Here is a 24,850-nt window from a genome sequence, read left to right on the forward strand (position 1 = left end):
GATTCACCCTCCGAGGAACAAGGACAGAGCCATCGGCGTTAACAACTCGACTCACTCCGTCTCTCTCTTTCTCTCGCATCTGAGTATCTGACTCTGACAGCACACGCAGTGCTCCGGACGAAGACGGAACTAAGTACGACAGCAGGCAGCGCGCTGCGGGGGGGGAGCGAGACAGTAGACAGAGCAGCACAACCCACATATCGCAGGCTATGGAAACGGAGAAAGAGACCGTCGAGGCAGCAGCAGCAGCAGCATCGTCGTCGTCCAGCAGCAGCACACATTGAATACATGCGCTCGCCTCTGTCTCTCTTCCGCGCAGCAGCAGCAGCGCAGCGGAGAGTTCCTCGGTAGTTCCATCGTCGCGTTCAGTGCCAGGCTATAGTGTGTGCGTGAGTGCCGTATAAGCGAGTGTGTCGGCCGAGCCGTCGAGCAGAGAAAGAGAGAGAGCGAGAGCCGCAGCGCAGCGACTCTCGGAGCGGAGCAGAGCAGAGCAGCAGCAGCGCGCCTGCATGACACGTACGGGGCGTGTACTTTCCGGGGGCTTTTCGCTCTCTCGCGCTGCACCGCCGCTCGACGAGATCCTATTGTTATTTACAGCTGCTACTGCCTCGTAGTTCGCAGTAGGCTGTTCGGTTCGCGATTCGCGCATCCGGACAACACACGCGCTCTCGGCCCAGCCTGCAGCAAGGATAGGTATACTTACCTAATATACACCGAAGAGTGTCGAGTGTCGATAGCCCTCCCCCTCCCCCCCGCCCGCAGCAGCAGCAGCAGTCCTCCACTGCTCTTTCGTCGTGTGGTGCACTCTCTCGCTGTATGTGTCTCTGTGCGTGCGCGTGAGTGTTGCAGCGCACAGCGGAGAGCAGCAGAGTGCTCCGAAGATGCCGCGGAGGCCCTCGCCGGCTGGGAAGCTACCTCGGGCCAGCAGCAGCAGCTCCTTCTCCGCAGTTCCGTCGTCCTCCTGCTGCTCCCAATACTTCAGCCTCTGAGGAATACCCATAGAAAGAGAGAGATAGAGAGAGAGAGAGAGAGAGAGAGAGAGAGAGAGAGAGAGAGAGAGAAAGATAGGGAGAAAGAGGCCCACGGGAGTGTGAGAGAGAGGGAGACAGGTGTAGAAAACGACGACAGCAGCCGTGAACTTCGCCGCTGGCGCGCGCATGCCTCCTCCTCCTCTGCAGCAGCAGCACCACGCACAGTTTAATTTCGCCATTTTGGAGGTGAGCCCAAAGAAAAATAATGCACACGAGTGGCCGCCTCCTCTTTTCGGGAAGGGCATGCACGCCAGTCACGACGTTTATTAAACTTTATTGCACGCGCTCTCGCCCTCTCGCTCGCTCTCTCTCTCTCTCTCTCTCTCTCTCTCTCTCTCTCTCTCTCTCTCTCTCTCTAGCCTCCTGCGTACGCCTTTCTCTTTCTCGGCTTTCTGTCTCTCTCGCTCACTTGCTCTCCTCACACCACTACTGTCTCTCTCTTTCTCTTTCACGCTCTCGCTTGTTGTTTAGTCTGCCTGCTCCACTGATCTGCATGTGCACTTGGTGGCTGCACCTATCCTCCTTCAATGCTCGATGTCATGATTTTCCAGGTCCTCCAAGGCCCATTGAGTGCGGAACACTGTTAGCCTCTTTGGGGGATGCGGCTTCACTGCCAATTGTTCAGGAGTATTGCCTCTGCAGCAGACAGTCTCCTCCGGGGGAGACACCTTGACAGGAGGATTTGTGTTGGCATGGAGCTCGCCTTGGATTGTCACAAATCTCTCTAAATGCTTTGTGAGTGCTCTTTCTCTCTCTCTCTCTCTCTCGTCTGTCTATCTCTCTCTTTACCTCTGTCCATTGTTTAGGTTTTACTATGTAAGCGCATATTTGTGCTTTGCCATCGTTGGTACGCTGGGAATGGTAAACTTGTGTGTATGTGTGGTTGATTGTGGTGCAAGTACTCTAGTATTCTCTTGTCTGATAACGTGGCTGACTAGTTTGTGTTTGTTTCAACTGTATTTCCTAATTCTCTATTACTAATTTCACTGATGTATCTACTTGTGTTATATCACTCATATTGGACTAGATTACTTAATATTAACTTTGATAATAGTTCTTTAAAATGTAGGAAATATGGCTTTGAAATTGTGAAGCAATAGTATAAATAGCATGGATGCTCCAAAATAAGTAAACGAGAGTAAAATAAATATGACTCACCTTTTAACAGTCTGATCAAACTTGCATCTCCAGAGGTGTAACATAATCCAAGTCAGTCTTCGTAGTTGGGTTCAATGATCTTTTTTCACTCAATCTTTTTTTTTCTTGTGAAAGATACACCCACATTAGTGCACTTCTTTGTCATAAGAAGGCATTTGTTTTTATCTTCAAATACTCTGATAAAAGAGTTATGATGAAATCAATAAGTTATTGATGCGCCAATTCTCTGTTCTTGTAAGCTCACTGTTATTCGTTGCATTGTCTTGAAAGACCCTTGAAGCAAAATGACAAACAAAAATCAATATCCACATGTGGACATTGAGTGTGTGCTAGAACTAATACAAAACTTGTGTGTCCTTTGTGTTAATTTTCCAATATTGATTCTTGATCAAAGTTATAAATAAATTAATGCCAAAGTAAAAATTAAAATATAAGGGAAGCAAAATCATACACAACATCCCACTAGGAAAATAACAATGCTATCGTTAACATATTCTTGATAATGACCTCTGGAGTGCACACATAGCGTTGTATGATCTGGTTGTGACAGTTCATGAATTGAATTATGGATTACCTACCATAAATTTTGAGCTTGAATACTAAGATTGGAGGAAAAATGTACAGTGTGCACAGTGATTGAAATGAGCACCTAAACAGTCAAACGAATGTTTGTTGATTTCCAATATCCTTGTTTGAATGCTCTTTATAAACTTAAGACAAATAATAATGATGAAAAATAAAACGAGAGAGGCCTGCATATTAATGCCAAGCGTTTGATGTAACTTTTTAGGCCAAGCGACCTACGGACAGCAGGGTGATGGACTGACAGAGGACAGCAAGCTGGCACAGGTTTGGGTAGAGGAGCAGCAGCAGGCCTCCTCGACCGCCACTAAGCAGGACAGGCGAGAGTCGAAGCTGGAAGTCGAGGCGAGCAACAACGAGGGTGGGGGTGGCGGCGGCGGTGGAGGCGGCCACAGAGGGAAAGGCAATCTGGGCCGGCCGCGGGACAGCCAGATTATGCCGGTGGTACCGAGGCCGGGCAGCCTCAAGGACCCGGAGATCTCCGAGCTCTTCGAGAAGAACGACCCGGAGAAGATCTTCGAGGACCTGAGGGAGATCGGCCATGGCAGCTTTGGCGCGGTCTACTACGCCAGATGCCTCCTCACCAAGGAGATTGTCGCCATCAAGAAAATGTCCTATCTCGGCAAGCAAACCATGGAGAAGTGGCAGGACATACTCAAAGAGATCCGCTTCCTCAGACAGCTCAAGCACCCCAACACCATTGAGTACAAGGGCTGCTATCTCAGGGACCACACTGCCTGGGTGAGTTATATATATATATATATATATATATATATATATATATATACACTCTCTCAAACTAGTTTGCTCCAGCGTGACTCATCGATGATTCACAATCACGATTTTGATTTTTTGATACAGCTCGTTATGGAGTACTGCCTGGGCTCAGCGTCGGATATAATCGAGGTGCACAAGAGGCCGCTGAAGGAGGACGAGATCGCTGCCATCTGCGAGGGCGTGTTGCGCGGTCTTCACTACCTGCACTCGCTGGGCAGGATTCACCGAGACGTCAAGGCCGGCAACATCCTGCTCACCGAGAATGGTACCGTCAAGCTCGCGGACTTTGGCTCTGCGAGTGTCAAGTGCCCTGCCAACAGTTTCGTCGGTACTCCCTACTGGATGGCACCCGAGGTCATACTGGCCATGGACGAGGGCCAGTACGACGGCAAAGTCGATGTTTGGTCTTTAGGTATCACCTGCATCGAATTAGGTACGGCTCATTCTCTACTCTTTATTCTTATATAGACCACACTGTGTGCTTGTTTATCGTTATAAAATAACTACAACTAAATTTCTCTACATATTTGATATTGCTTATCGCGTTGTAGTGATTCTTATATTGCACAACGACGCTCCACATTTGCAGTACCCTTTTTAGAATGTTCTAAATTATACTTTAGAGGAATCATCATATGTTTAATTTATCTTATTGATTGCATTCCCACGGCGATTAATTAAAAATATACGCGTTCGTTTTCCAGCTGAACGGAAGCCGCCTTACTTTAATATGAACGCAATGAGTGCTCTCTATCATATTGCCCAAAACGAAAGGCCGACGCTCAACTCGGCCGAGTGGACGGACGTATTCCGTCATTTCGTCGAGGTCTGCCTTACTAAGAGTCCTAGCGAGAGGCCAACTTCCGGGAAATTGTTATCGGTGAGTATTTCAAATATCATGCCTACCATAATTTATATCTCTGCGGCGTCACCAAATTAATCGCGCCACTTTATATTTTTAATAAAACCGAGTTTTATTCGCGATTTATTTAATATTTTGTTCAAACATTAGAACAGGCTATTGCAATAACAGGTGCAAATTTTTGTCTTACTTTGATTTGTTTTTTGTTTGCTATTACAATTAAAATAAGCGCAGTAAAATGTAACGGCGACTTAAGACTATTAGGAGTATTCACATTTAATGTATAATTAATGAAGTGGCGAGACTTCATTTTTATTTTTATTTATTTGCTAGCATCATTATGATTTTCCTGGAATCAAATGTTCCACTTATCAAGTCTGGCCAGATAAAAATAAGACTACTAAGTAATACGTACATTATTCCTTCGGAAAATAAAAAAGATTTGTATTTTCGTATGCTGTACAGGATAGAAGAAGTGGCTTGTTTAATTTTAATATATTCGTAGGTAGAGATAAATTTTGATTCTTCTTTGAACAGTTCAATGCTCAATAATTTTATTGAGCTGGTATAATTAAAAAGAAATAGAAACTTTGTAAGCATTAACTTCAGCATGAACAGTGTTGTAATAATGTTATAATAAATTATTTTCATGTTACAGCATCAATTCGTGACGAGAACGCGTTCGCCCCAAGTTTTGATAGACCTTATAGGAAGAACGAAGGCCGCCGTTCGAGAGTTAGATAATTTGAACTATCGCAAGATGAAGAAAATTCTTATGATCGACACCTGTGAAACTGAAAGCCAAGTTGGTGATGCCGATGGTAAGTTCAATAAAGTTCACTAACTTGTTTCCTTATTCTATTTTAAACCTATAAAATCGAATTATTTTTTATCTGATTCACATCTTCGCAAGATAATTGCATTTAGTTTTGCTAAATTCAAATGAAAAGCGGTGTTCTTTATAAATATAAACCTTGACGGTATTATGATTACTTTCTGACACGCAGACACTCCCGACGAACAAACAGGTGGCGATAGCAGTAAGAGTAACAGCATCACCTCGGAGCACTCGATCCACTCTATGGGTGTGTCAGCTAGCTCGCAGAGCTCCTCGACCAACAGCCTACCAATGCAAAACGCTGATGCTAACGACTACAGCGGTTCCGTGAGGAATCGCCACAAGATGTCTGCTGGTGTTACTGCTAATTTGCTTGAGCATGGGGCGAATAACTTTGCCACTATCAGGACGACGTCGATCGTGACAAAACAACAGAAGGAGCATATGCAAGAAGAGATGCACGAGCAGATGAGCGGCTATAAGAGAATGAGACGAGAACATCACGGAGCACTGGTGCGTTAAAACAATTTCATATTGTCATTTTGAAACGTATATGTGCAGTACTTACAAACACTTTTGCTTATACTTTTATACATTTTTCCGTATACTTTTTACACAGGTCAAGTTGGAGGAGCGATGTAAGATAGAAGTTGAAACCCACAAGCAACAGCTTGAGAAGGAGTATGAAAGTCTAATGCAGCAATTCAGTAAAGAATTAGAGAAATTGCAGGCCAGACACCACCAAGAGCTCGATCGAAAGGCAAAACAGAATCAAAACGCGGAGAAGAAACTCCACAAAGAGATAACAAGTAGGCACGAAGCCGATCGTAAAGCTCTCGAAACTCAGCAGAAGCGGGAATATAAGGTAAAGCTATATATTTCAATTAGCCAATGAATGTTATAAAATTAGGATTGCAATAGAATCAATTTAGGTAGTACAAGTATTGTCTTATGCATTCTTTCATTGTATTATTGATTATTCTGCAGGCTTACAAAGAAAGGTGGAAAAAGGAACTTTCGCAGGACGAGGTTACGCCAAAGCGACAACGAGACGCTACTCTTCAAAGTCAAAAGGATAGTTTAAGACAGATGGAAGCTCAAGAGGAGCAGCGACTCGCACGCGGACAGCGGGAATACCTCGATCTTGAAATTCGAAAGTTCCGCAGAAAAAAGCTACTCAACTTCAATAGCCTTGAGCAGGAGCTCCTTCGAGAAGTAAGTACCAAATTATATTTACGTGTAGCCAGAAAAACTATACATGCATATAATGCCATTAAAGCTTATTTATACGTGTTCATTGCACATTGTTAGAAGACACTTTTGATCTATTTGTAAAACAGTGTGCATGTTACACAAGTACATCGCATTATGGCTCGTAGCGTAGGTCTTGTAGTAAATAAAAAGAAACTTGTTAAGTAGCACTATTAGAATAAGTACTGGTTTAACAATTATAATATTATTTTTATATTTTTCTGCAGGAACTGAATAAAAGACAGCAACAGCTAGAGCAAGCTCACGCTATGCTTTTGCGCCATCATGAAAAAACGCAAGAGTTAGAGTATAGACAACAAAGAGCAGTACATGCTCTTCGCGAGGATCAAATCCATCGGCAGCACTCCACAGAACTTAACAATCAGCGAGAATATATGCACCGTGCTGAACGTGATCTGCGTAAAAAGCATGCGCTTGAGCTTAAACAACAACCCAAAAGTCTGAAGGTAATCAAAGTTCTTGATTTATTGGCCTAATTAAAAATAAAAGTTTTCATTACTGATGGTTTCGATTTCCCACTTGTTTTGTATATAAATCTTTAATTTGATCATTAATGTTACGTAAATAATGTATTACAGCAAAAGGAGATGCAAATAAGAAAGCAATTTAGGGAAACGTGTAAAATACAGACGCGCCAATACAAAGCACTGAAGGCCCAAATATTGCAATCGACTCCGAAAGAGGAGCAAAAGACTGTAATTAAGAAGTTAAAGGAGGAACAAAGGCGGAAACTAGCACTTCTGGGAGACCAGTATGAGCAGAGCATCGCCGAAATGCTGCAGAAACAGAGTATTCGCCTGGACGAATCGCAAGAGATAGAGTGTCAGATCCTTAAGGTTTGTACTAATGCTCATAAAGTTATGACATTTATCAAAGTATGTCACACGTGTAATCATTTAATTTATCACCACAGCAAAGACTAAATCATGAGTTAGAGATCCTGATGGCGTATCAGTCGAAGAACAAAATGCAAGCAGAAGCCCAGCGTGAGCGTGAGCGACGCGAGCTCGAAGATCGCGTATCTGTGAGACGGGCTCTGCTTGAGAAGAAACTCGAGGACGAGACGCAGAAAATTCTGCACGAGCGCAGTGAGCGAATACGACTGCTACAAGAGAAGCAGGAGCGTGATCTGCAACAGTTTGACGAGGAGAGCGCGAGGATTGGCTTCAGGTAAAGATAATTTGCTTGTCTTTCTTGTAAACTTAATCTGTATTATTTTAATAAGTTATTTTTACATTTAAAATTTTAATTTTCAGTGCACTGGCAATAGCCGAAGCTTCGAAAGAGTCTTATCCGGATGACGAGAGCCTCAGCGGTTCAATGTTAAGCCTGGCTCACAGTAATAGCTCTACATCTTTTCCCCCTAATAGTCTCTAATCTTAATAATTCGTGTTAAAATGTAATGTCCGCCTGTAATCCCGCGAATATGAAGTTCGTTTAACATATAATGCAGGCCTGGTCGACGATTCGCTAGAATTCGGGTATGCGTATTGGATCTAAAGCACGCGAGAAAATATTCTTTCTGCCTACGGCCAAGTTAGATTTGTCTCTCTGTCCCTATCCTCATTTCTTTTTAATATTATTTAAATAAGGATAATTTTTTTTCTTGTATAAATTTGAAACTCATAATAATCTTTGTAGATATTTTTCTTTTCATTTTTTTCTTGTGAATTATTGCATTTTTGATAAGCGACATTTTATTGCACGCTTGAATCCACTTGGATACAGGATTTTATTTCGTCTACATTTATTTGTTTAGATGTCGCTTTTCGAAAATTCAAAAACGTCTGTTTATAAATTACGTGCATAAAAATATTTTTATTTTTAAGTAGAAACGCTTGTTCGATTCAAATTATTGGTATGCGTTTGAATCGTGCAAGTTGCACACTATAATACATCGAAATTTTATAATGAAAAAAAGGAGCTCGTTTGACAGATTGTGTTCTGCAACAGAGAAACCTAGCAGTGACGTTTTACCGTACAGTGATGACTTTTGTAAATACCTTGGCCATTGATCGATTAGCTATTAGATCGTAATTTTACGTGGTACGTACATATATGTGTAACACCTAATTATGTTTTCTTATCATTCAAAAAAATTAATTGAAGCTGTTAGGATGTCGATTTTTTTATAAAAAACGTATGCATATATAGATATACCTATATAAATATAATTGATAATGCTATATTGAAACTGAACCGATATAACGAAGATACAGTAATTACTAATGAAATTTCAACGGAGTGCTGAGTCTCTTGATTATCACGATCTAACATTTTTTTCTTTTTTTACGCCCACAATAAACATCAAATTACGAAGAGCGTTGCCTTTTTAAAAAGCCCATTATCTACAAATCGTAGTAAAGTTTTTCTGAAAATGTTTGACATGCATAAATATGTCTTTTTTTTTTAATATCCACACGGTCTTCCAACTTATGACTATCCTTTCGTATATAAATAAATGTCAAGATATAGTGGAGTTCAAAACCTTGGCAGATTAAAAAAAAAACGCCTTCGAGCGTAAAACTTAACCGTAAGAAATTTTATACACGATATCTATTTTATACAATTATATGCATTTGATTGTAACTCAGTACGATAATATTAAATCTATTCCAAAGATTACTCTTGAACTTGTAGAAGAGCTATTAATGAAAATTGAATGCGTCACTGTGTATAGTTGTATGAAATCGTATTCGATTATTCCCTAGCGAATCAAACATACAAATTTAGCGTCCAGTGATGCTTGAAACATTTCCACGCGACACTTGTTCACTTGCGCTTTAATCCAGTACACATCCCGACTTAAGCTATGAAATGCAACGTGCTCTAAAACTTTTACAAAACAAAAAAAAAATAACGGACTTTTTAATCTCACTCGCTCTTTCTCAATGGAAAGGGAAACATTTTTATACGCAAATATAATTATCATTAAAAAGTATTCTATAATTATTACTTTAACATTACAAAGTATCTAACTGAAGATAATAAAATAAAAGCGATGTGACGGTCGAATAGGTGATTGTGACAGTTTTACATACCAATGGTGCGGATTTCTGTTAATTATTTATAAAGATAGAAAGGACTTCTGAAAAATAGTAGACTTACGAATCATTAGTCGTATATCGTTTGATTTCATTGAATTCTTGTAAGAGTCTTAAGTCGTTATTATACTTTTATAAATCGAGTGAAAAAAGGATAAAAAATTATGTTATGCTTTAGCATAAGATTAGAAAATTTAAACATAGATGTATGTGCAAAAATTTCCATGATGCTATTGAACTTTGCTGTTCTTCATTTTGTTGTCTATATAGTGCCAATTGAATGATAATGATTTTAGATTTGAACATTTTTGTACATCACTTATACGTGAGCTGTGTACATTAGAAAGCAAGAAAATAGGGCTGAGTTAGAGCGACACCCATTGGAAAAATTTATTGTAATTAAAAAAAGTAAAGGAAAATAGTATTCATAATTTGTTGAAAATGCTGAATAGTTATATACCTATGTAGTCTTTAAGTGATCGATAGGGAAGGAAAGATAAAAAGAAAAAGAGAATATGAAAGTACTGAATTAACTAAATTAGTAAAAGAAGTAATCAGTCAGCAAATTTATATATGCTTGAATTAAATCAAAAAGTTCTTGATTGTGCGATAGAACAACGAAGAAATTTTTCCAGAGGGTCGAGTTTGGAATCCATAAAAAGACAAACTTTGAGTAAAGTTAACATGAAAGTGTCACAATCAGCCAATCATGTATTTAAATGAAAAGAAAAGAAAAAATAGACTATGCAGTCCTGCTTATTGCGATTATCACGTCTCTTGTTATCAAAGAGAAAATCGGTAGTATTTATTTATACAGAATCGACGATGAACCACTCGAACTGGTTAAAGAATTACGCTGAAAACTCTATTTTAATATTCTATATTTAAACTAAAAACTGAAAATAGTACAACTGCCGATACTATTTTTTGTAATTTGAAACTATACAATTATATTTTATTTTTATCTATCATTTATTACATTATATGCATGTGCAATTTTTACACGAAATCTATTTTACTCTTTTTATATTTTTTTCTAAAAACGAATTTCATTCACGATTGATACACTATGAATGAAAATCTCCTCGTGCACACGCGTTAATCAGCAAAAGGGGACAAATGAAAACAGGATGTCAACTCGAATTCAATCTGAATTTCCAACGAGTATCAGCGTAGTTCTTTTGTATTTACTTAATTGCTTATGTACATGTTACACTTGTAATCTATAGCGATCGTCATGAAGCAAAAGACAAAAGAAGACGAAGCGAAAGTTGTGTGAAAGAAAGCGAGCTCGGAGTTCCGATCTCCAAAAGCTCGAAACAGCAAGCTCTATCGAATATGTAATAGATAAAAGGAAATTATTATTTCAGCGTTTCGCTAGTTTGTACTGTATATAAAACAAATATTGACTATATACGCGTGCGTGCATACGTGTAATATTCGTATGTCTCTTGATCGTTAAAGAAAAGGTAAACTATAACGAAAAGTCACTTTAAACTCATTAAAACTTTGAGGTTTTGCTGCGTATAATTTAAAATCGTGAAAATGCAGTCAATTATATGTAACGAGTAACGATTGATCGTCTTCATTTTTGTAGATTTTTTTTAAGTAAAGCAGTCATCATTTCAAATAAAGAAATATTTGAAGCACTTGCACACGTTCTTTTATTCAGCTATTTATATGAGCAATGTCTAAATTCCTCCTATTATGCAAAGGACAATGTATTTTTGAATGGGTTTTAAAGTGACTTTATCGCGTTTAAAAAAAATATATATATATTCAGCCAAAGATATGAAAATTTTGTCCAGCTCGCTGTGCTTCTTGTATGTAATATGCAAGAGAAAGATGAAAGCGCGTTTCTTGTTAATGTCCATTTTTTTGTCAAGGAGTTGCTGGGTTTTTTTCTTCATTGTAAATTCCAAATCGATAATGCGTGTTTCGCGAACTATTCTGCGTAAATATTTTCTTCTTGTTTTAGCGCCCCGGAGAGGAGAAATACATGTTCGAAGGCATGTATACGTTTTATAAAATATTCACCCGATAAAAGTGTATGGGCTTATGTTTGTTTTTTTCTACTTTTGAGATGATAATTTGACTGTATAAAAATAATTAAAACAATCAATTTTTCATATCTATATGTATTATTGAACTGTTTAATATAAAGAAAAAATGAAATATAGTAACCATGAAATTTTTATCCGGGGATTTGTTAATCATTTCATCTTGAATTCTCGTGCGTCATATTTGCGAATCTTCGCAGCGTTGTGTCGATATAAATGTGTGACTAAAACACATTTTCCAATGGAAAACTAAATCATAAAAGAAAACTTTTATACATAAGTAGCAAAAAATATACAAAAAATTAAGGATAAATAATTGCAAAGGCAAAAAAACAAGAGGAACCCTCTCTAACAATATTAGTTAAAGAAAAAAGTAATAAAAGGTAAACACACGTTAGAGATAATTCTGTACGGTTTTTGTATAATTGCAGTGATCTGAAAGAGAAGCAAAGAAAGATAAACAAACAAACAAAAAAGAAAAAAAGAAGAAATCTGTGTAATGTTGAACAGCGTGTATCTATAAGCATTGAGTTATATTATAAGTCCCGCGTACACCTACAAACACACGTGAAAATGCGCTTGACGAGAGTACGAGGCAAAAGTCAATGCCCCTCACATCCCGCGAACACACACATATACACATCTGATGATGATTGTGCATGTTACGGTTTGGTGCCAATCAAACTGTAATTTATGCGTCGAAGGCAGAGAGACGAGGCGACGACGGACACTTGATTGTAATGAACGCTGAGCGACAATTTTTCTCTGAAAAGAAAGTGTGTGTGACTACGGATTTTAAATGTTGTCTATTACTACTAGAAGTACAAGGACGCGCACATACTACACCGAAAATATGGAACACGAGAAAAGAGAGTTCAATGAGAGAAAGAGCAAAGATATGAAGTAAATAATTAATTAAATAAACCTCTGTAGCTAAGTAACCGAACGAAAAAGAAACACAAAAAAAACTAATAAGACAAAAAACATAGTCGGACACTTTTGACCGGTTTTAATAATTATGATAATTATTTTTATCCTTAAGTTTAGGTAGAGCATAAAATACATTTTCTAACTTGAATAAAAAGTAAAGAAAGAATGAACAAAAAAATAATATTAATAAAAAAATAATAATAATAGTAATAATGTAATGAAACGAGCAAAGCACTCGCACCGCGCGATTCGAAGATGAAGCCGAGTGCACGCCCCGCAACCGTCAATGGAGCGTCGAAAGAGAATTCGGCGAAAGAATAAAAAAAGAAGAGTAAAAAGAACAGAAAAGGGGGAGCGAGAATAGCAGCTCCTTGCAAACCCGCTACGTCGATTAGATAATAATAAAAAAAATTGATATTAAAAATATTCAAGTTGCTGTATTTTATATTATATATACCCAATAGTTATCTTACATTCCTTGTTCGTTATACGTCGCATACAAATTTTCTTTCTCGTTTCACATCTTTCGTTCGTAGAGTCTCGCATTATTACCTTATTTCCTGATGCTTGACGTATAACATTCATAACGAACACCATTTCACTATCAACAAATTAATCATCAATATTTCTAGTTCCTAGCTCGTAATTGTTCGACATTTGCGTATAATAGCTGCTATATAAACTTTCTCGCTCATTCTTTTTTCTACACAGAAGATATAAAGAAACTTTATCGATTTTTTATACACGGTACAGTGTCGCTACAAACCTTATTCTGTTTTTTGTACAATATTTAGCGCTTCAATTTTATTATTTTGTTGGCGCAACGGATGTAGCGAGTTTACTTTGTTGGCGAGAAGGACGTTGGATTGAGAATGCGGCAGTGCATCTCACGAATCAGAGGCACCGTATAAGCAACGCACTCATCCCAGCCGGGTGATCGCCAGGCGCTCTCACGTGTCTCTTTACGCGACTGGAGGTCCTTGTAACCTGAAATATGATTGATTAATTTCGATTAAAAAATATTCTTTAGGTTTTTGTGCTCATGTACTTACACCAAATGTGATGAACATTGTAGAGACGCCCAATTTGCGAGAAAAAGCCAGCAAAAGCTTCGTCATTGTTACGTCTGAAATTGACAGCTCTTGCCCAATTGTTTCCCCATTCTATCATGGTTCCTGGCTTTAAACTGTAACTTCTGATTTCATACTTGTTTGAACCATCTCTTGTGACTATTGGTGGCCAATAACTAAATGCTAACAAATATTGTAGATGTCGAGATCTCAAATAATTACCACGCTCTTTGAGAAGCTTTTGGTATGGCTATAAAATAAATTGTATCAATATTTAGTCAATTATAAAAATAACAATAGAAAAGATATTGATGAATTGTTGATAAACTGTTGAGAAAATATTTACTTCATCGTTGGCAAGCAAAGCTTGTGCTTTATCTATATTCTGGAATCCTCCACTGTACTGCCACAAATGAAGAGCTTGATCCAAATCTCCAACCTCGACGGTCCATGATCCAACAAGTTCCAGATTCAAATCTTGCTTTTGGGAATGAATATGATTAACGTTTTCAGCACTAAAATAAAATTAAACATTAGTAAATATGACAGTCTGGATTTATATTATAGAAAAGCTAATTTTACAAACAAAATTAACTTCAAGCTCTTATCTCAAAGGCATTCAATGTCTTGGATTGTTGCGAAACATCTAGATATATAATTTTGCTGTTGCCAGGGATAAGAAGAGATACAAATTTTGCATAACTACTATTATAAAATCAAAACTCCATTTGATAAATTGTGCTTTTAAATAATTAATGCAATGGAAAATAATTCAGTTAAAAAGTGCATTAATAAAGATTCCGTAAAAACTAATGTTACAACCCATCTCCCACAGGGTCTAAAAATAGTCTGCGTCAAATTAAATCAAATCTACTTGATGGTCATCAATTGATCGGCCTGCATTGTTCAAAAGAGATTTCCATCTCACAGCCAAAAGAGAAAGAATCCAAACAAGCATTCGTCTCTCTCTCTCTCTCTCTCTCTCTCGTCATGTAATTAAAGAAGATAAAAAAAGAGCAACAGAAGGTCACATGTGCAAGAGAGAGAGAGAGAGAGAGAGAGTGAGAGGGAGATAAGTATAGCGAGCGTGTGTGCGCTGGTATGCGTGGACTCACTAGTTCGCCAAGTATTTGTCGTAGGAGTCAGGACGGATGTTGTGCGTATGGAGGGCGTAGATGACCTGCTTGTCCGAGAGCATCCGCGAGTGCGACTCCTTGGTCGGCTCGATTTTCCTGACCAGCAACTTGCTGAACCATCCTTCGCTGATGTCTTGGCATTCCGCCGACTTCGTTAGCCGTCTATCAAAAAAATAAAAAGAATCAAAACAACCGATTGGTCGTGTATACGTGTGTTCACAGACACAGGTTTGCACACATGTTCGCGCCGTGTTGGTCAATATACAAAGCTCTCCGTCTCTCTCTCTCTCTCTCTCTCTCTCTCTCTCTCTCTCTCTATCTCTCTCTATCGCAAACTGTGCATTACGATGCGAGACCCCCCCCGCACTACGCAGCGACGGGAGAAGGTCTCGGGAGAGAGTCGCTCTTGGGCTGACTTGTTGAATCGAATGGAAGGGTTGGGGAATACGAGCTGCAGGTTCAGGATAATTACCTGGTATTGTTGGACTGCGGAAAATGTGGCTTCCCGAAGACCGGTTGCAGAGCTCCGAAGTTCCTTCTCAGTACGGCGGCCATTCTTATTGGAGCTGCGGTGAGCCGAGTTCCCGGCTACAGCTGACCAATCCTTGCGGGACTTGATAAAGCCGCTGATGAGGAGCTGCGCGACAGTGTCGCCCCGCACCCGCGCACGATAATCATCGCCGGCAAGTTCGAATTCGCGCCGTTCTAGAAAACGTTTCTTCTACTTTGTTTATAAGTATCGATGATCATCTTTTCGTCAAGTTTTTTTTTATCGAAAATTCATTGCCCTTTTAATTCCAAGATACAAAATTATTAGTGTACCTAAATTTACAAGTTTATTTGACCCTCTGTACGAAATACAATGGCAAATTATATCTATGCGCAAAATCGTATGTCGCGACGTGCAAAAACGGTGTGGCAGCACCGTCTTCATCTGCCCGTCGACCCGTTCCGCGAGTAAATTGCGACTCGCCAGTCGCGAGAACTGTCGAGAGAATCTTCGCATATATAAAAGTGTACCTATCTTATACCTATACTGCTGCCACTTACGGCTTACGTGTGTTTTTGCAAGCCTTTGTTTACCTCGGCCACTCCGGCCTGCGTTGTACATACATTGTGATAAGCCGTACGTGCCTATCAGGGAGCTGTGAGTATATATGTATACCGGCAAGTTATATTTGGTATACTTATTTTTTCCTCCGACTCAACGATCCGAAAATATTCGCACGATTATCGCGCATTTCGAGGGTGTAACATGCTTATTTTCGGCTGCGTCGCTTCTGAATAGTGATTGAAGTTTTTTAGCCAGCGATCGTGCAGTTTGTAGACCTTATAATATATTTTTGCACACTATTACGCTGTGTTATTTGCGGCTTAGAGTGGACTTTTGTAAGTATTGTAAGTACCTACATACGTGTTCCGATGAAAATGTTCTAGAGAGCGTGTATGCGTTGTATTTAGTATACGTAAAGTAATCGATAATGTAATGAATTTCGTGCTGTACGACTTTGTGCTTCGTCGTGCTTACGATGTAATTTGATTAATTTTCTTTCTAATTGTTGCTGAACAATAATATTTTTGTGAATTTATATTCATAAATACAATCATATATAAGTATACTTAAGTCAGGTAATCTTGGATTAATGCAAGAGCAGTCAAGAATTATTAAAATTCGTTTCAGAAGATTCCAATATGTCACTGCCAATAAGCAGCGAGCTACTAACACAATTCAAAGTTTTCATTGAGTTGTGTAATAAGCAGCCGTCGATCATAAACCATCCAGACTTGGCCTTCTTCAAGAACTTTGTAGAGAGATTGGGAGGTAAAGTTCCAAAAGCAGAAAAAGATGATGAGGATACTCGTGAATCCTTTGATAAGGAAGCTAAGGCTGAACCAGAACCAGAACCAGAGCCAGAGCCAGAAAGCGAAGAGAGCGAGGTGGAACTGGACATGACTGGGGTCATAGGTATAACATGAATTATTTATCAGTGATCATGCATAAAAAACTGTGCATTCAAATTTATTTTTATTTATAGAACCAGATAATGATCCTCCGCAACCTATGGGTGACTCTGATCTGCAGCCAACCGAAGAGCAGATCGAGGAATCTCATGAAAAACGTTCACAAGCTGTATCTGCATTTGTTGAGAAGGATTATGAAAAAGCTATCAAATTGTACACGGAAGCAATTGAACTCAATCCACAGGCCTCTCTTTTATATGCTAAGCGTGGACAAGTATATTTGTTACTCAACAAGCCAAATGCCTGTATTCGTGACTGCAACCGAGCTCTTGAACTGAATCCAGACAGCGCTGCTGCACACAAATTTCGTGGAAGAGCTAATCAACTGCTTGGTAAATTTGAGGAGGCAACAAATGATCTCAGGAAGGCTTGCAAATTTGACTTTGATGAGCAGGCTGACGAGTGGCTGAGAGAAGTTACTCCTAATGTGAGTATTAAAAATACACTTTCTAAAGAAATTTTATATATTTTCTGAAGATAAAATGATAAATAATTTAACGCAAACTCATTTCGTAATTTTTAAGAACGCTTAATTACATTGAAATAATAATTTGGGAACACCTTCTTAGCACTTTATTCAAAACACTTCAATATGACAGTTATATAAAAAAGCAAACGTTTCCTTAATATTTCTGCAATGTTGTGCTATTATAGAGTAAGACATTGTGTGTACTCAAAAGGCTGTACTCGCATTGTGCAAACGTTTTAAAACCTGACTCTAAAATCCCTATTATTTCAATATTCATATCTATTATTTGCCCTAATATTATTATTATAGTTACAATATTAATGAGCTTCGTTTAAAAAGGAACTTTGCAGAATCACTGATTCTAAAATGCTTTTCTCATTCATAAAAAAAATTAATGCAACAATAGTGCTTATTCTAGATAAATATGTATTTCCTGAGAAAATAAAGACGTTTGAATAAAACTTTCGTTGCTCAATCTAAAATCCGCTAATTGCATAGTTCACGGTTGAAGAGTCTGCAAAATCATTATCAGTTGAGATTCACTACACTGTTCCTCATTATACGAAGTGAACAATAATCCTATAATAATAACAATGTAATTAAATAAAAGTATATCGACAGAAGATGCGCAGTATTCATGGGCAGCTGTGATTGTACAGCGTTCACTATATAAGTACAAAGACTCATTATCAAGACGGCGAGCGTTTTCGTGTATCGCATGAGTCGACTCGGCTTTATTTTTCGTTGTTATGAACGCAGTTTGTTAATCATGGTATTTTTTTTAAATGGAAGAAAAATAAGAAAAAATCCTTTTCTTCAGTTCACTCACACTTGTTCTCACGTTCTCGCTTGTTTTCACAGTTTGAGGAAAATCATCATCATCATCATAACGTTTAAGCTACATTTAAATAAAATCCTTCCCCGCGCATGAGTGGGCAATTGTTCAAACGTCGGGAAAAAATCTGCTTACTCTCTTATTGTTAATACATATACATTATAGTTATTATATGATTTCTCTTTCGACCATGGTGTTCATTCAACTTTGATTGCTATCGTTATTGCAACGAAAATTATTGAATAAGGTCGATAGCGCTTCAAAGGAATTGACGAAATCTCAGAAGTCGGTTAAAGGATCATCAGACGGCAATCCGGATACTAAAATGTTCGTTACGTGGTATCCATAACATTATACATGTTAATTAGTTTTTTCGACTTGCTTGGTCACAATAAAACATTGTGTACATGCGTGTTTTTTTTTGCAGGAATTTTCGAACATTCTCGGCCAAAAAGATGAAAAGGCACACTATGTAGTTTTGCTCTTATTAGTTTGTATGGCTTTTTATTATCGGCAGACCAGCTGACCGCAGCAAAGCGATAACTGCACCGTATTTTTGTAGAACTACCAAGGACAAGCTTAACAGGTTTATACATAAGGGATTATCGATTTGTTCATCGATTCAAACTCTTTCTCCTCGGATCTTCCTCGCACTGTCTTTCGGATGTCTCCAAGACAAGAGACGGTGCTGCTGTTTCAAAGTTTTGGCTTTCGCCTAACGAAAAATTCAATGACGCTAATGTCAAGTTAACGCCTATTGAGCTTGGATCGAAAATGACGCTTATTTGCTCTAAAAATATCGATGACAATAACAGTGAAAGCCAAACTTCGAAAGACCAGTCTACCGTCTCTCGCTGTTCGTAGTTCCCCCTCAACTCATGGATATCCTGCCGGCTCCACTTCTGGCTGTTGGCTTCTGGGCCTGTTGCTGGGCAGCTGGAGTTGGTGCCGGGGTCGGCGCAGCAGTTATCTCCTCCTCCTGGTGCAAAGCAGCCTCGACGGACTTCTTGTACTTGCCAACAAGCTCGGGCAGATCGTAGGCAATGGCGACGTCGAGCCTGTTGATGGGGCAGCCACGGAAGTAGGTGCAGGTCGAGCTGAGCAATGGGAACTCATAGAGGGGATTCAATCGGAAGAAGTCCCGGTAGACGTCCGGGTCGGGTAGATCGTAACGAGAGATGTTGGTCAGAGTGCTCAGGCCTTCGTAGATGTGGTAGTCCTGTGGATTCTCGATGATGCGGTCGCTTATGTCCTTCTTCTTGGAGAAGAAGCCCTTTTGGTTGTAGTAAGTCGTCAGGTAGCAGTCGACCATCTTGGCGTGGTTGCGCACTCGTACCTGCAAAATAAGTATAATGTTCAATTGAAATGTCGATGGTGATGGGCGTTACCGTCGAATGTATCGATTTGTTCGTAGACTCACAGCGAATCTCCTGGCGCTGGCGATTTTGTGTTCGACCCTTTTGTCCACGGCGGAGCGCAGATCGCGCAAAAAGGCTCGTTCCTGGGCATAGAGCAGCCTCGTCGGCGCGCCGGCCTCGTATGGTATGGACCAGAGCGACGCCGAGTACATTACCGGTGGTTCGGCGCTGGACATCAGCGGCGAGATATTCCATATCAGCGCTCCCTGGACGCGCATCAGTTCCTCTGGTTTCACCTGGTCGGCCTTGTTCAGAATGATTCTGGTCTGTTGGGACGATTGATCGTCATTAGTATAAGTACTATCATTCCATGTCCATTGTGTGATTATAGTTACCTGGTACTCGCGTCCTTTGAGCTGATCGAGAATAGCCTCGGTCTCGGGTCCGACGTCGAGCTTCGATGGGTCGTAAACCAGGAAGATTATGTCTGCCCTGTCGATGAACCACTGGCAGGCGTCGTTGAATGGGAAGAGTCTTTGCACTTGTTTTCTAATTTCCAATATTCCGGGTATCTCAACTATGTTCACCTGTTGAATTAAGCACCGTTAGCTCATCGAACGCGATATTTAATGCAGTAGAATCGTACCTTCTCGAGCAATTTGCTTTTGAGCTTGTAACCCTTGAGACGATCGAGCAGGCCTTGACCAAATTTCTGAAGTCCCGAGAAAGTCCAATCTGCTGCCAGTTGGGTGCCATCCAGTACTTCTTCCTCTTCTCCGTGCATCAGGATGTTGAAGTACGCGGGAGATGGTTCCGCGCCTAGGAACAAAACTCGCTATCAACGTGTTTCTAAATTGAACGACTAACCGAGATCGATGGTCATATGATACTGACCTGTTCTCAGAGAAGTGGGTTTGTACTCAATGTTCAGCAAGTAGTTGATGATCGATGATTTTCCTCCGCTCCACGGGCCCATGAATAATACCAGGGGTTTCGAGAAAATTTCCGGGTCTGGAAGCGCAAAATCCTCGTCAGCTTATAACAACGAAATTTTTTATTTAGAGGTAGCCGAGAAAAAAGGTATAGCGAACCTCCAAAGTGACGGTTGCTGAGATCTCGATACTTGTACAGAGTTTCCAGGGGTTTGATCGCGTTGTCGTACAGTCTCTTCAGGTCCCTGAGCACGACGTCGGCCACTTTCTCGACGGCCTTCTCCTTCAGCTCGTTCTCCTCGTCCAGCTTTAGTAACTGATTGATGTGATCCCTGGGTCTCAGAATCTCGGGTATATCGATCTCCATGATCAGCTCCTCTTCTTCTGGTCTCGAATCCTCACCTTCGCCCTCAGCGTCTTCTTCTTCTTCAGCTTCGGCTTCAGCTTCACCCTCGGCCTGCTTTTCTTCACCTGCTAAAGAATAAATCCTTCAATGAATAAAAGTCATATTTGTCAAGAGATTTTGACATCAGGATACTAACCAGCTTCTCCAGATTTTTCAGCCACTTCCTCCTTGGCCTTTTCGCTAGCGGTCTCCTCGGTCTTTCCATCATCCTCCGCATCCTTAGCCTCCTCGCTAGCCGCAGCAGTTTCCGGCTCCTGCTCGACAGAGGCAGCCTCCTTGGCCACGACTTCCTCCTCCTCTACCGATTTCTTATCGTCCTCCTCCTGTTCTCCGCTTTTGTCCGCCTCCTCCTCTTTGCTATCACCTTCCTTTTGATCGTCGTCGTCGTCGTCGTCACCAGTGGCAGCTTCCTCCTCTACGGACTCGGCGGTCACCTCAGCTTCTTCCTGCGAGTCTAGGACAGTCTCCTCTTCGGCGGACTTGTCCTCCTCTCCGCTCTTAGCGTCTGCCTCCTCCTCTTCGGCCGTCTGCTCGGCGGACTCCTCGACGTTATCGCCTTCGGGAGCCTCGTCAGCTTCTTCGGTGACCTCCTGAATCTCTTCGTTCTCATCTTGGGCGTAAGTCTCGTCGCCATCCTTCTGCTCGCCAGACTCGTCCTCGGCTACGGCGGACTCTTCCTCTGCAGCTTCAGCTGAGTCACCGCCCTCGGACGGCTCCTCGGCCTCTTCTGCCTCCTTGGAGTCACCCGCGTCAGCTTCTGCAAGAATAATTCGATATCACCATTTTTCAAAACAGACTTAAATCAACGTCGCAAGTTTTATCGACGAACCTTTCGATTTTCCATCGTCCTCCTTGGAATCGGCAACTGATTCGGCTTCCTCGTCGCCGACCACCAGAACTGAACCGTTATCCTGGTCGTCGTCCTCGGCGCTGCTTATCTCAACCGTCTCCACTTGTTCCTGCTCGGGCTCGTTTTCATCGCTTTTGTCGTTCCCTTCGTTGTCGCCGTCCTGCTCCGCTTCGTCTCCTCCCTCCGCCGAAACATCGCGCTTCTCTCTGCTTTCCGATTTTTCGTCCTGAAGCACGTATTTTCTCATCGTGAGTCAAGCTTCACCGAGCGACTTAAAATAAGAATGTACGTTCCTCGCGTCGAATTTTAACAAACTTTCCTTCGCCCATGCCGGTGTCGAATGTCATAAAATTGGGGGCTAACAGAAGTATTTTCGTGAACGAGATGAATCATTCCGCGTTTTTGCTGTCAGCACGAGTGCAGCGAAGAAAAGAAAGGAGAGAGTAAATTCGATTCGAAAAACAAAAGTTTAATAATAATAATAAGCAATAAAGATTAGAGGCAAGCCCGATCGCGTAAGCGAGGGTCGAGCGCATCGCTTAAAAATAGACGGAAACCTGTTAAACCTTAAAATATCCAGCGAAGCGCCGCAGAATGTGCCCGCGCGGCGTGCGAACGTTATAAATATCGGACGTCGTCGGCTGTGTTCGTGAAATTACCGAACACGCTCGCGTCTATCACCAAGAACTCGTCGTCGCGTTGAAATAACGCGTAAATTACGCTTACCTTTGATAGCGGTGCTTATAATTTTCTCTCCTCTACGTTTTCTGACGGCTACAAAGTATTGAATTTCGATGCACAAGCGCGCGAGAATAATTTTCGAGTCATAGAGCTGAGCCCGTCGCTCGCTGCTGGCGCTTGTGAATTTGTTATTTCGAGAGTTTGAGGTTACAGTCTAGTTATCTCTCGGAATCTGTACGTTAAATTTGACGCGGGCGCGCGTATTAAATCGGATTTTTAATATATGTATGAATACGGCATAGAGGCAAGCTTACAGTTTCGTTTGCATCGGCGGCCGTGTCCTCCCCTGGCCCTTCGTGGTTGTCGTCGTTAGCAGCTTCTGCGTCCTCGGCGCTAGTCTGCTCCTGAGATCCTTCTAAAGAATTCCACAACGTAGCTTTAGTTTTCTAGTTATTACACGTGCACGGTATTAGTATATGGAAAAAGCTTTTTCTATTTTCACCGCCTCTATTTAAAATGTATGCACTTAAATTAGATGTTTATTTTTCAAGCGTACGTATCGAGCGATCCCGAAGCTATATTACGACGTTAAGCGCTGACAAATTTTCTACACGTCCTAGCGCAACTGATGCCAAAATTAAGCAACCCATAATGTCGAGGAGATGTTGTATGCTTGATAGACATGCGTTAAGTAAATATTGCTAAGCAGATGCGCGTTGACACGCGCACACTATCCGTATATGCAGCTATATCGGCGGCATTAGACTGATTTAAACATTGTTCGAATTTCACAAAGTGTTCGTGTGTTAGTTCTCGTATTGAACGCCAGTTCGTACCCTCAAACTTTACCTGTGCCCAAATCCTTCAAAGCTTTCTCAATGTAAGGCCGACATTGGTCCTCCGAGGGAACTTTTTCTAGCTCTTCGCCTTGCACACCTGATCAAACCAGTTGTTTCGTTTATTAAGTTGATTGCACTCTCTTGTTGATGGAATCGACTGTGACTGCGATCGAGAGAATAGTACCCCATCTTTCGTTACTAACTTAGCCGATAAAGCTTACTCACCCAGTCTTCGAGCGTGACTCAGGCGTATACTTTACCAATCGTGAAAAATATTCGTGTATTTTGTTAACTGAATTGATTCTTTCATCCAAACAAATGCTACAACAGATTTGAACTGTGTGTTTCGCTTCTACCTGAAGACGTCGATTGTCAGACACACAAACTCATTCTAAAACCAAAAATATCCTGGTCTAACAATTCTATACAGCTAACATAGTTTCAGAAGCGTGTATACAATGTTAATCCTTTAAATAGCACTTCGAATAACCCGGCGATCTAAAATCTGACGAAGTAACGAATTCTCTGCATTATCTTAGGAGAACGTGCTTTGGAACCAGGCCGCATAGAGCTGTCTAGTACCCTTAAAATTTTCGGCGATTTCGCAGAGACGACAGCGGCAGTAGCAAGCCCGGGGCGTCGAGGAAACTCGCGAGGATTTCGGCCGGGGAAAATGCCGATTTACTCTTAGGTGCTACCTGGGCCGAGGCCGAATATTCTAAGTTTAGCAGCCGTGGGTAGGCGGCTGCTCTCGACGAGCTCACTCTTGGAAACAGTTTCTGCGTTTGTTCGCATTCGCGAGGCGTTCGCGCTAGTCTTCTATACCTAGCTTTCTGATGATAATGAAATTATTTTTCAGTTTTTCGAGTAGGTCAATTTACATGCCTATCTATAGTTTTTAATATAGTCGATAGAGTTTGTTAAAAGACTTGACGAATTATAAGAAATCGTTCAAAAATTTGTCTTATAGATACTTAATTTTATGTAGTTCGTGCAAAATAGTATTTTGAAATGTTATAATATTATAGAGATAAAACGTAGCCAGAGTCACGTTAAAGTAATCTTTCAGATTGAAAAAACAACTAAGCTCCTTTGAAGGCTCAAGTAAAAACAAAACAAGTTATGGGCCTTTGACTTTGACACTTCCAGCGCGAGCATTTAAATGCTCGCGGGCGCTAGGTTAAGCCTCGGTCGTTTTTATAATTAACGTCGCCGACCTGACCGTGATCGTTGCTGCCGAGAAAGCGGTGGCTAAGAAGAAGAAGAAGAAGAAGAAGGAAAAAGGGTGGGGGTCTCCAATGTCAAAATTGTTTCGCTAGATCGGCAAGATAGAGCCTCTGGAGACTCGCTCGCCAGTGAGCGCAAGCTTGGCAAGGTTCCGCCGCCGAGCGGAGGGGAGGTTAAAGATAGAAAGGGATCGACGGCTGCTGCAAGCTCAGAGCTTCCGAGTTGCTGTCGCAAATTTCTCGCGCTGCAGAACCGTGTACTGAAATTTCTGAGAAATAAAATTTAACTTTTTTCTCATAGAAAGCACAAATAACTAAAAAAGTCATCAAGAGAAATTAAATTCGAAAGTAAAAATGATCAAGTATAGATATATGTGATCTTCATTGAAGATATGAAGTCTTAATCAGAAACAATTTAGTCTTCTGTATTTTAAAATTATTAGAAAAACACGATTACACAATCAATTTGGAA

At 40.7% G+C, this 24,850-nt stretch overlaps 4 protein-coding genes across 19 annotated transcripts in view; 2 read left to right on the plus strand and 2 right to left on the minus strand.

Moving 5' to 3' along the window:
* LOC100114413 (serine/threonine-protein kinase Tao) lies at positions 1-12,965 on the plus strand. Of its 6 annotated transcripts, none has more exons than XM_031927471.2 (13): positions 1-1,217; positions 1,583-1,766; positions 2,980-3,512; positions 3,633-3,981; positions 4,253-4,428; positions 5,069-5,231; positions 5,418-5,761; positions 5,868-6,113; positions 6,236-6,463; positions 6,727-6,966; positions 7,099-7,356; positions 7,434-7,690; positions 7,777-12,965. In XM_031927471.2, exons 2-13 carry the CDS (start codon positions 1,760-1,762, stop codon positions 7,895-7,897), a joined length of 2,922 nt encoding a protein of 973 aa, XP_031783331.1. In that variant the 5' UTR covers positions 1-1,217; positions 1,583-1,759; the 3' UTR covers positions 7,898-12,965. The 6 variants fall into 6 exon arrangements, with proteins under 6 accessions (XP_031783331.1, XP_032451619.1, XP_003427006.1 ...); XM_032595728.1 differs by having other exon boundaries at positions 5,439-5,761; XM_003426958.5 differs by having other exon boundaries at positions 36-693.
* Positions 12,966-16,476, minus strand: LOC100114375 (protein NipSnap). Of its 2 annotated transcripts, XR_004227253.2 has the most exons (6): positions 15,233-16,228; positions 14,740-14,922; positions 13,971-14,139; positions 13,607-13,874; positions 13,321-13,541; positions 12,966-13,257 (listed from the first exon to the last, which is right to left on the minus strand). XR_004227253.2 is itself a non-coding variant. In XM_001599365.6 (5 exons), exons 1-5 carry the CDS (start codon positions 15,313-15,315, stop codon positions 13,393-13,395), a joined length of 852 nt encoding a protein of 283 aa, XP_001599415.1. In that variant the 5' UTR covers positions 15,316-16,476; the 3' UTR covers positions 12,970-13,392. The 2 variants fall into 2 exon arrangements, 1 of the variants encoding a protein (XP_001599415.1); XM_001599365.6 differs by having other exon boundaries at positions 12,970-13,541; positions 15,233-16,476.
* Positions 15,409-24,850, plus strand: part of LOC100680118 (putative protein FAM10A4) — a 15,217-nt gene continuing 5,775 nt past the window's right edge. The window contains exons 1-3 of one of the 9 annotated variants that reach the window (XM_016987431.3): positions 15,409-15,907; positions 16,442-16,726; positions 16,797-17,209. In XM_016987431.3, the coding sequence (XP_016842920.1) occupies positions 16,453-16,726; positions 16,797-17,209 (687 nt within the window). In that variant the 5' untranslated portion in view covers positions 15,409-15,907; positions 16,442-16,452. Of the gene's footprint in view, positions 16,292-16,441; positions 16,727-16,796; positions 17,210-24,850 lie in introns of all 9 variants that reach the window. The other 8 variants (XM_003426957.5, XM_008210604.2, XM_008210605.2 and 5 more) reach the window with 8 other exon arrangements.
* LOC100114313 (sarcalumenin) overlaps positions 17,236-24,850 on the minus strand; it is a 9,136-nt gene continuing 1,521 nt past the window's right edge. The window contains exons 2-11 of one of the 2 annotated variants that reach the window (XM_008210601.4): positions 23,163-23,249; positions 22,628-22,728; positions 21,612-21,858; positions 20,919-21,539; positions 20,536-20,850; positions 20,339-20,455; positions 20,091-20,263; positions 19,840-20,031; positions 19,507-19,770; positions 17,236-19,422 (exon numbers count right to left, since the gene is read on the minus strand). In XM_008210601.4, the coding sequence (XP_008208823.1) occupies positions 18,958-19,422; positions 19,507-19,770; positions 19,840-20,031; positions 20,091-20,263; positions 20,339-20,455; positions 20,536-20,850; positions 20,919-21,539; positions 21,612-21,858; positions 22,628-22,728; positions 23,163-23,249 (2,582 nt within the window). In that variant the 3' untranslated portion in view covers positions 17,236-18,957. The remainder of the gene's footprint in view (positions 19,423-19,506; positions 19,771-19,839; positions 20,032-20,090; positions 20,264-20,338; positions 20,456-20,535; positions 20,851-20,918; positions 21,540-21,611; positions 21,859-22,627; positions 22,729-23,162; positions 23,250-24,850) is intronic. The other variant, XM_032595729.1, reaches the window with a different exon arrangement.

Source organism: Nasonia vitripennis, chromosome 1 (assembly GCF_009193385.2).
Source record: "Nasonia vitripennis strain AsymCx chromosome 1, Nvit_psr_1.1, whole genome shotgun sequence".
Classification (NCBI taxonomy): Eukaryota; Metazoa; Arthropoda; class Insecta; order Hymenoptera; family Pteromalidae; genus Nasonia; species Nasonia vitripennis.